The sequence below is a fragment of the Physella acuta genome, unplaced genomic scaffold (assembly GCF_028476545.2).
Source record: "Physella acuta isolate Inbredline_101_S28 unplaced genomic scaffold, ASM2847654v3 ptg000935l, whole genome shotgun sequence".
NCBI classification, from domain to species: domain Eukaryota; kingdom Metazoa; phylum Mollusca; class Gastropoda; family Physidae; genus Physella; species Physella acuta.
The window spans coordinates 246,597-258,087 of record NW_026732452.1 but is presented as its reverse complement, the minus strand read 5'-3'; the positions used below and the strand labels follow the sequence as shown (position 1 = coordinate 258,087).

Sequence of the window (11,491 nt, the reverse complement as noted above, 5' to 3'; positions counted from 1 at the left end):
ATAACACTTCAGTACACTGAAAAAGCAAAAAAAATGTATCATTTTAAAAAATAATGGACTTGTTAATAATGTTTTGTTATCTCTGGAAAGAGAAGAGTGTTAACAAATGCCAACCAATCAAAAAGTCTATTTAGGATTTGAAAATTCAGTACAATAGCTGTTGGGATGTGAAATATTTAAGCTCTACTTAATTAATTTTAAAATATTTAAATTATGTAATTGTAGGCTACACAGGAAACTTCTTTTTTATGAAATTATTTAAATAAAATTGTATGACTGTGTTCATTAACCGTTTAATTGTAGTTAACATCGAAAGAAATAAAGAGAGCACACAGCCTTCTTTAAAGACAGATTAGCTTGTATAACATTACCTCAACAAAGAAAAAGTGTTAAGTTTTATTTACCTCTAGGGTCTTTTGCAGGTCGCTCCTGTAGAATAAAAGAATAAAAACATTTTCTAACCTAAGGAAATCTTATGACACACATGAACAGGTTTGCTTTTTAAGATGAAGAAATGAAATTATACAACAATAAGAATTCATTAAAGCATTCATAGAATAAATTGTGGGGGAACTCTGCTGCAGGCTTCTGAACTTCCTACTAAGTGTTCATTTTGCACTACCCCCACTATCTTCTTCTCTCCCCCACCCCCCCTCCACCAGCCATCTCTATTCTCTTCTCTCCCCACTAGAAGAATTTTTTAAAAATTTAAATAGAAAATTTCAACCTTAAAATAGCCCACCCCTAAAAATTTCAAATGCTCCCCTGCCCCTTCTTGAGTAAAATGCCTGAAAGAAACCCTGTTCCTCATTTATCTCCCTCTGCCTACACATAAGACATCTCAAACAGAACCATCACATATTATTCATTAAAAAAACATTTGGTCTACTGATCTGATGGTCTATGAGACTTCTGTAAGGCTATGGTGTTGTCAGTATACTTCCAGATGCTATAGAGATTCTATTTTTTTTTTTAAACCAATTCACGAAAATTCTGAGATGTCTAACAACCTAATGTTAACAAACTAGTTTTATTGTATAAATGCATATCTTGAAATAAACTGTACTGAACTCACTGTGTTCCCAGTTTCTGTCCATGTTTCATTAGACACTGACAGCTCATCTGCATTGTCTAGTGAACGATCAGCAAATTTTACAGGCGTTGTATTACGCAATGTTCTGTGAAAGGAAAAAATAATACATTTTTGCGGGTTATATTGTTATAGTAAAGGTAGTTATAATTTAGTGCAGTCATAAAACTATTTTTAAAAAATGTTCTAAAAATTTGTAAGTAATTTTTTGAAAACTATTGTGTTAACGGGACGGAGTGGTCTAGCGGTAGAGAGCTGGACTGATAACCCGTAAGTCTCGAGTTCGAATCCGGGTTCAAGGCAGTAGACCGTCCCTGAGTCCACTCAACTCTGATAGGTACCTAATTCACGTTAGGGAAAGTAAAGGCGGCTGGGCATAATGCTGACCACACTATCTCTTCATATGTCGAGGTCACAGAAACAAGTGAACTCTACTTCACTTGCCCCATAGACCGTCAGGTTTTGAAAGGGAAACTTTAATTTTTACTATTGTGTTAATAATATTAGTTTTTAAAGCTATTTATATATTTTTTTCATTTATTTTCTGTTATGTTTAATTATTAATGAGGTAAAAATTGCAATATAAACTAAACAATGAAGTTTTGTTGAATTAGTAACGAGGTAGAAATTGCATTACATTGATGAATTATTAATGAGGTATATATTGCATTATAAACTAAACAATGAAGATTTGATGAATTATTAATGAGGTATATATTGCATTATAAACCAAACTATAATGAGGATGTGTTAACAAAACAGATCCAAATAAGTTACCTCTATACTCAGTAAGGTTGTTATGAAAATGATTACAGAAAATTAAAGTTACAGTTATTTTTATTGCTTAGTAAACTCAGTCAGCTTACTTTTCAGAAAAAGTTTTCTGTTGGAGACTGGATTTTTTGGGTGCCTGAGATGAATAGGACGGCTTCATGAACAATGATTCAGCATCTGTATCTGGTACATCCCATACTGGGTGTCTCTACAAAAAAAATAGAGAAAAAATTTTTTTTTGCTTTGTTTTAAAAATTTATTCTGTATTTTAGTGTAAAAAGAGGTTATTTTAGCACTCACAGATATGATATTTGATTAAAAATCAATAGAAAAAAGTAGAGTAAGCATTTAAGGATTATAAAATAGTAATGTATGGATTTCATAACACATATGTCCCTGGGTGCCGACCCTAGGGGCGCCAAATAAGCTCATTTTAGCTGCTATTTTGAATTATAAATATAAAAAATATGGGGGGGGGGGGGGGGGGGGGGGCGCAAAATTGAAAGTTTGTCCCCTGGCACCAGGAGGGGTGGCTCTGTTTCGAAATATATCTTTCAGTTGCAGGGCTAGTAACCTATATTTACTTTTCATCCTAGGTACAATTCCTATTTGTTGCCCTATAATTATATACACATGTAAACCTATATGGACTACCGACAAACACCATAAACCTTCCACCCCCCCAACAACACACACACACATACACACATGCTAAAGAACTTACAGGCCCAGAAACTTGTGACACACTTTCAAAATCCTCTTCATCAGAATCCTTTAGTTCTAAAAAAAAATATTAAAATTTTAAAAATTAGAAAAGATTTATAAGTAAAATTATTTTACAGTGAGAGAGATAATATAAATTAATATTAATTACATGGTGTCTTAAAAAACAATTAGCATATTTTTCTATCCAACATGAAATCATAGCCATAAGTACAAAGTTTTTATAGCCTACCTGGTGATGATGTTTCAGTTTCAAACACATCATAATGATCAACACTTTCTGCAAGATGAAAAAGATTAAAGCTTTAATAAAAAAGATACCATTTTAATAATGTCACTAAATACACAAAATGAAACAACTTTGCAAGATAAATCATATTAAAGACCATTTTTATTTTAAATTTTTATAATTTTATAATCTTTCTTTTTTATTTCACTAAAAGTGAACAAAAAACCTTCATTTTATAATATCAATGTGTAAATTTAGAGATTATAGATATCATGTAACAATGTGTATGTTTAAAAAATTGTTTACTATACATAAACTTTGCCTAGTTTTTGTTTTAAAATATTTTAAATATCTCAGATATTTGAGTAAGCATTTAAAATATTTCATAACAATAAATTGCAAACATATAATTTTTGTAAAACTTAAATATAACTTTTTTTTTACTACAACTATAAATACTTGGTAAAGAAAATGAAAATAAACAAAAACATTACTTAAAAGCACTAATCTAAGTTTTAGTAAAACAAATTGCAAAAAGTGCTAAAAATGCTAATGTTAAAAAAAAAATTCTAATTTGAGCTAAGTTAAAAAATGGGCTTAGAGTAAAAGTGATTGTTCTCGTGTAAGTGAGGTTTTAAATTATTAAAATGTGATTCATATTGGTTAAAAAAATCAAAAGTCAAATTGTAACTGTTAGCTGGTATAAAAATTTTGATCAAATTATAACTGCTAGCTGGTATAAAAAAATTTGATCAAATTGTGACTGCTAGCTGGTATAAAAATTTTGATCAAATTGTGACTGCTAGCTGGTATAAAAATTTTGATCAAATTGTGACTGCTGGCTAGTATAAAAATTTTGATCAAATTGTGACTGCTAGCTGGTATAAAAATTTTGATCAAATTGTGACTGCTAGCTGGTATAAAAATTTTGATCACATTGTAACTGCTAGCTGGTATAAAAATGTAGACCAAATTGTGACTGCTAGCTGGTATAAAAATTTTGACCAAATAGTGATTGCTGGCTAGTATAAAAACTTGAATCAAATTGTGACTGCTGGCTAGTATAAAAACTTGAATCAAATTGTGACTGCTAGCTGGTATAAAACTTGGATCAACTAAAGATTTTACCTGGATAGGTTCTGTAAGGATATGGTGGAGGGTTCACACTGAAATAGTGGATTAAAACACTTTTAAACTATTCATACAATTAGCATTGGGCCTATGGAGTTGAAGGAAAGAGAATTTCGCCATAAGCTTATATTACATAATACAAGTATTTTTCTAAAAATGAACGTTTGAAACAGTCATTAAAGCCATTTGCCCCTAAATGGATAAAAAAAAATTCCACAGAAAAACCTAAGTATAACAGTGAAAGCTAGGAAAAACAAGTATGAACAGGAGGTAGCCAAATTTTTAGGAATTCTAAGATTACAATGGGTTGTTTTTTAATTGATTTAAAATTTTAAATATTATTTCCACTGGTATATTTTAGAATTTTAAGTAGCATTGTAGAAACTGTAAAAAAAATTAAAGAAGTCACGAAAGAAGGTAACTGTAGATTGGAAGAAAATTTCAGTCATGTAATTTTTATGTCTTGAGAATCCTCCTTGAAATAAGCTACCAAAAAAAATCACATTTCATAAATGAAAACCCAATTTAAATATAGTTACTGTTTCAACTTTTAGCCCCCTAATTTTCCTTATCTTTGTTTAGTAAACAAGAAGATATACAAACTAAGTTTGTTAAAAATAATGGTACAAAAGCTCTCATTGAAATTCTAGTTTCATTATGTTATGTTAAAACAAACCAATATAAAAATAAAAAGTAAATCAATGATGCAGGGTAAACTTAAAAAGTGCTCAAAAAAGAAACAAAACTTGTGGGGGTTATAAAAGAATTTCTAAATCAAAATTCTAATAAGTCTTTTTAATACTTTTTTTAAAAACAAAAGGAATATAGTTTTACAAAATCTTACCACTTGGTACAGCATATGCACTAACAGTAATGAACATAATACTTTCAATTTAGCATTTTAAAAACCCACAGGAAATTGTTGGAACCAAAACACACATTTAAAATGTGAACTGTAATTTAGTAAAAAGATTTAATAATTTTTCTGTGTAAATTTACTATGTGCCATTCAAAAAATATTTCACTGGAAAAGTCTCTTTGAAGAGTTTATTTTTTATCCATCTTCATTTAATTAATGTTATAATTGATTAAGACCATTCCTGTAATACTTTTAGGAATGTTCTGGTAAAATAGAAATAAATCAAATGTTCCCCAAATTACTTATTGTTGTATCATTCACACAAAAAACATTTCTTACTTTATATTCACTTTGACCCTTGGTTCATTATCCCTGTGGCGGAGATTCTAAATGAAATACAAATTAATTAAGTACATAAATTGTTTATCTGATACAAAATATGTTATAAGCAAAACAGTCAAAAATGTATCTTGTTCTTGAAATATTTTAGTAGCATTTTTCTCATATTATTCAAAATTTAAATATATATTAAACATATATTGTTTTATTATTTCTACAATTTATATTTAATCATTATTATATGGATGATGCCCAGGCATTAGTTTTTGGTTAATTAGGACTATCTATGTTTCTACCAATTCTCTTACCCTGCTTAACTTGTAGCCTGATAAAGGAATGTTCTTTACACCCTCCCTTTTTAAGTCATCAGCATTCTCTATACCACAAAACACAAATATTAAATTGAAAGATTATCGATAATTACTTTATCGTAGCTGAGAAATTTGAATCTTAGGCCTATTCATTCTTCACATAATGTGTTAATCTACTTTTATCGAGTAAATGTCTTGATAAGATTTATCTAGTTGAATTTTCAATAGTAACTTACAAAGTGTGCATAAAAAAAAATCATTTTAATAAAATTTAAATCTGTCAAATTTCTAAAAATGGAGAAATTTGTTATGAGAGCTTACACAAAATTTAACATATTCTCACCTAAAAGTTCAATGGCATCATCATCATCATCATATGCCAGTTCAAAATCTGGACCAAGTCCGGAGTCATCAGATTTGTGATCAGCTTTTGTCAAAAGCTGGCCGTATTCTTCTTTATGTTTTTTGGCTTCCATTTTTCTGTTTTTACTGTTGTGGCTAAGGAGGCAATATAGAATACATTCTAAATACTGGGTTTATTAAAGCACTTTGTATTTTTTATTCCTTTAATAGCAGCCAGGTGGGATGGTGTGGTCGGATGGTAGAACATATGAGGTCATCCATAAATGACGTCATGCTTTTTTTGACGATTTTTACCTCCCCCCTCGCCTCCGTCACACGTCGTCACAAAAAGCCAGACCCCCCCCCCGTAAAATGACGTCGCACCTCAACCTACAACCCCCCTCAGAAATGCAGTTGAATTTTTTTAAAACATCGATATTTTTCTAAAATCTTGTCTAAACTATTACAATTTATTAAAACAGTTATCTAAAATGCGAAATAACGTCTAAAATTCGTTTTCTAACATTGCTTTTTTATAATGCAAAAGTGTGACGTCGCAACATCTGAACCCCCCCCCCCCCCCACTCCCCCTCATCACACATCATCACAAATTTACGGACCCACCCCCTCCCCCTACGAGTGTGACGTCATTTATGGATGACCCCTATGACTTCTAACCCGAAAGTCTTGAGTTTGAATCCAAAGTTTGTGTCAGTAAACAGTTTCTCATTCGGCCCAGGTTAGGGAAAGTAAAGGTGGCTGGACATTGTGCTGACCATGATATCTCTTCAAATGCATGCACAACTAAAACAGGTGAACTCTACTTCACCTGCCTTATGGACAATCAAGTTTGGGAGGGTACTTCACTAACAGCAGCCATACTATAGTGATATTGCTTCAAAGTATAAAATAAACATTCTATCAGACCAGAAGGGTAATGCAGCAGGTAAAGTAGAGTTCATCTGTTTATTTGACCTCCACGTATGTAGAGATAGGGACCTGCATTTATTATTGTGACATCATTTGGCTACCCACCAGAGCTGTGTAAACTCAGGGACATCCTACTGGCTTAATCCTTCAAAAAAAGACCCAGAACTACTGTATAACAAATTTTCAATCTGACCATTTCAGTCCAAAAAGCATAAGTTAGAATTCATTTTTTTTTCTTTGAACCTTTTCATATGATTCCAATAGTAGGGCCAGCACTACACACAACCCCATTTCTCACCATGAGTTGGAGGTGTTGGGGTTTGAGCTTTAACCCCGGAATCAAACTTGAGACTGGAGTTAAATTAAGCATCAGTAAAACTTTATACTTTATTGAGTTGAATATGTATTTTCATGGCTAATTTTACATGCTAAGCTGGGTGTCAATATTTTTATTAAAAAAATTATAAGACATAGCACTAATTGAAAGTTATTTTTGTAAGAATTAGGTTGGTACATGAACTAGTGTACTATTTTTAAGACTGACCTTGACACACTGACCCTAGTGCTTTGGTCATCTTCAGTATTCGGCCCAGATCTCATGGACAATGGAATGGTCTCATTGCACAGCAAGTCTTTCTCTGAGAAACTTGAGTTCTCTGTGGGTCTTTTGGTGCTTTGGAATGTTGGGCTACTGTAAACCTCTCCTTCATCCTAGAATAAAATTAGCTATTGTAATAAACAATTTCTACATGTAAAATTTTTATTTTAAAGGGAGCAGGACATTACCCATTCAATCCCCCTCCCCCCCCCCCAACATTACATCCCCGAGCAGTTACCCCCACCCTCCCCCAGTCAATTACCCCCCCCCCCCTCCGCCCATTTGGGATTTGTGTGGTGTTAGTGTTAAAGTCAGGGTTAGATGTAGGTTTAGAGTTGGTGGTAGGATTGATGTTAGGGTTAGCTAAATTGTTGGGGTTAGGGTTAAGGTTCTTCAGGATAGGAAGGGAGGGTCATCGGCAGAGGGTAATGACTCTGGGGGAGGTAATGTTGGGGGGAATGTCCTAAACCCATTTTAAAACCGGATTTTATTCACATTGTGAATTTAATAAAATTGAAAAAGGTCTTCTTCTTCTTCGTTCCTAATTATTAGTGTTGAAGGGGATCGAGATTTATCTGCCAGTGGGTGTGAACTTGAGAATTTGTTCGAATTTATCAACCATGAGCTTTTTTGCCGACTCGACCACGCCTTCAACACAATTAAGCGTTACGTGTCAACTGGTTATGTGCCATTGAGGCCATTGACTCCGATTTCAGCCTGCTTTTCTTTTTGGATTAGCTTCCATAGCCTTTGTCCAACCAAGAACAAACTACAAGGCAGCAGTTGTTTAATTTTGGAGTTGTCTCTCCTAGAAGAGTGGCTGTCCCCAGCTAACGAGCCTCATCTGCCCGAGGGTTCGATCTCGGGACTTTTCGGTTTAGCAACCATGAGCTTTACCGACTCGACCACGCCGACCCCTTGAAATAGGTTATTTTTCACAATGTAAAAATTAATTTTTAGGACAAGATTTTTACATCTTAGTGACTAATTTAATTGTTAGAATAAAAGTTTCCCTTTCAAACCTGACGGTCTATGGGGCAAGTGAAGTAGAGTTCACTTGTTTCCGTGCCCTCGGCATATGAAGAGATAGTGTGGTCAGCACTATGCCCAGCCGCCTTTACTTTCCCTAACATGCGTTAGGTACCCATCAGAGTTGGGTGGACTCAGGGATGGTCTACTGACTTGAACCTGGATTCGAACTCGAGACTTACGGGTTAGTAGTCCAGCTCTCTACAGCTAGACCACTCCGTCCCGATTGAAAAATTACTCACCATCCCAACAGTAGCCCAGGCATTGACAGTCTTCACGCCCTGGCTACCCGTGCCCCAGCCTCCCTTTTGTTTGGTGGTAGACTTCCTGGTGTCCACATTCTCTTTATCTTTCTTAGGCACATCTCCAGCTTCAAACAAATCATCAAAGGTGGAAGCTTTCACTTTTTTATCTGAGTTCCACTCTGGTTTGTTTTTGGAAGCTAAAATAAAATTTGTGACAAGTTTTACACACAATTAGCTATGTCAGAACACAGGAGAAATAGCTAAAGGTGTATTATAACTAAAGTTTAAAAATATAAAATGATAATTGGAAAGTTGTTTTTATTTAGGACTTTTTTTCATTATTTACTCAATTTGGTGTTTATTATTTGCTTTATATTTTCACATTTTAATCAAATATTATTTTTATTTTTCTACTGGATAAGTGTTGCTTTAACTATCACAAAGATTTACAGTTTGTGCTCTAAGCTTTAAAATATCATCCTTTCCTTTTTGTGTGACAGTCGTTTGGGGACATTTTAAAATAGCATGTTAAAAAGAATGTTTTAAAGATAAATGTTTTTGTTTAGATGCTGAACAAGTTGCTGTGCTTTTAACCTGATGTTTCTTCAAGTTTTCTTGGCTTAATCCTTTGAGCTGTTGTTGTAGCCCATGGTTTTTCATAATCCCTAGATGCCCCTAAATCTGAAATATTAGCACAAACAAATATAATAATAAGTCATTTTCTGCCTGTATCATCAAAAAACTTGGCTTTATTTGTTATAACTATGAGGTTAGTCTAGAAAAACTTGGAAAAGAAGGCTAATATAAGCCACATTTGTGAAAAAAAAATGTATTAAATACTATACAAAAGTACTGGGATGGCGTTGCCTAGCATCAGAGAGCTAGATTGGTAACCCGAGAGTCTCGAGTTCGAATCCGGGTTCAAATCAGTGGAACGTCCCTGAGTCCACCCAGCTCTGATGGGTACCTAACTATCTCTTTACATTCAGGAAATGATGATGATGAAAAAGTTAACAGTTTACCAACCAGCACTGCTTGAAACTTGCGCTGATCTTGTGAGTCTTTCTGGACTTGTGCTTCTCTTTAATTCAGATGTGCTTTTACGTAATCCTCCATACCGAATTCCCTGTCATAAAAATATCACAAAATAAGACATAGTAAAAAGTTTAAAAATTAAGCAAGTGGGAACACTTTAATAGGGGTCGCCCATACAAGACATCACATTAGTAGGGAGGAATGGGGATGGTATGTAATTTTTATGATGAGGGGGTGGGGGAAGAAAAATCCTTAAAAAAGTGTTTATATGGATCCCTAACCTGTGGTATTTCCATTCCAGCTTTTTTATACACAGCTCTAAGCAGGTAGATCATCGGCTCTTCTGGCATATCACGAATCACTTTATTCATAAGATCCTGAAAGATGTGTATAGCTGATATCAATATAGTCAATCAAATTTTTTAGATGAAGCTCTATATTTAATTTGTAGATAAGACACAGCTAATTAATTAAACAATAAAAATTTTATTTGCCAAATGTGTATTTCACGCAACTCAAGCTAATGAAAAGCATTTTAATTTTAAAAATGTAATGATGAATATTAACTTTAAAATATTGAAAATTATGTCAAAAATATATCGGTACGCCTACTTAAGCCCTACATTTCTTCTCTTAGGCTGGGCAGTAGCAAAATTATTTTTTGCTGATACACTGCTATTATTCTTGGAATTACGATTCTAATCCTAGTGCCACTTTAACATCCCACTATCACTAAAAAATATTATTTGTATTCTATAGACTATAGAGTACTATATCATAGAGAATTTCAATCGTAGAATTTCAAATACTTGAATTTAATAGTTTGAAGAAGTAGAATACTGTGTAGGCCTACACCAACATCAAAAGTTCAGGATTAAATTATTATAGTCTGAATAGTAAAAGTAAACTATGTAAAGTTACTTAGTGTTAGTCAAGATAAAATTAGTAAAGGAAAAAATAAATTAATTTATAAATTTTAAAAGATAAAAGAAAAAAAGAAAAGTAGCCGGCAACCTCGAATAAAGCGCCTATTTTATGTCTTTCCATGTATGTATTGATTCTTGATTGAGAAGCCATTATGAATATTAAATGTCTTTTATTAACTTAATAATTGAAACGTTAAAATAAATAAATTGTGATCGAACTTGACTTTAAAGCTTAAACCAATAAAGTTAAATTAATAAATGTATCACTGGAATTTTATCAAATGTCGGCCATTTGTAAACAAAATTTATTCAAAAAACATTACAAGGAAACATTACAGGAAACGAAACAACTGTTTTATTTTTGTACCTGTAGTCAAATCCCACTTTCCTTTTTGTAACATGTATCTAGACGTTCATAATTCCGTTTTCAATAATAGCTTATAGCCATATATACACACACAAACATATATATATATATATATATATATATATATATATATATATATATATATATATATATATATATATATATATATATATATATATATATATATATATATATAAATATATATATACATTTATATATAGGCCTCTATATTGAAGGGATGGGGAATGGGTGAGGTTAAGAACATTACGTAGAGACATGCTGATTTTTTTTTCAATCGCGATTTACAGAAAAAAAGAGATCGACATAAGGGGTTGTCCATAAATGACGTCACACTCGTCGGATGAGGGGGGGTCCGTAATTTTTTGACGGTGTATGATGAAGAGGGAGGGGGGTGTAGATGGTGTGGCGTCACACTGTTGCATTATAAAAAAAAGAAATGTTAGAAAACGAGTTTCAGCCGTAATTTCGCGTTTTAGAAAACGGTTTTTTAATAAATTGTAATAGGAATTGATTAAAATACTCTATGTTGACTGAATTCAAAC

The 11,491-nt window shown here is 32.7% G+C and overlaps 1 protein-coding gene across 1 annotated transcript; it reads right to left on the bottom strand.

Moving 5' to 3' along the window:
- Positions 1–404: 404 nt before the first annotated feature.
- Positions 405–10,853, bottom strand: LOC131953641 (uncharacterized protein C8orf34 homolog; the record flags this gene model as incomplete). Its single annotated transcript, XM_059316925.1, is given in 15 exon segments — positions 405–429; positions 1,076–1,178; positions 1,957–2,072; positions 2,589–2,644; positions 2,820–2,867; positions 3,945–3,982; positions 5,146–5,192; positions 5,454–5,521; positions 5,800–5,954; positions 7,273–7,439; positions 8,598–8,797; positions 9,195–9,281; positions 9,627–9,726; positions 9,917–10,012; positions 10,650–10,853. Coding segments are annotated over 15 exon segments (1,369 nt in total), but the record flags the coding sequence as incomplete, so codon positions are not given.
- Positions 10,854–11,491: the final 638 nt, after the last annotated feature.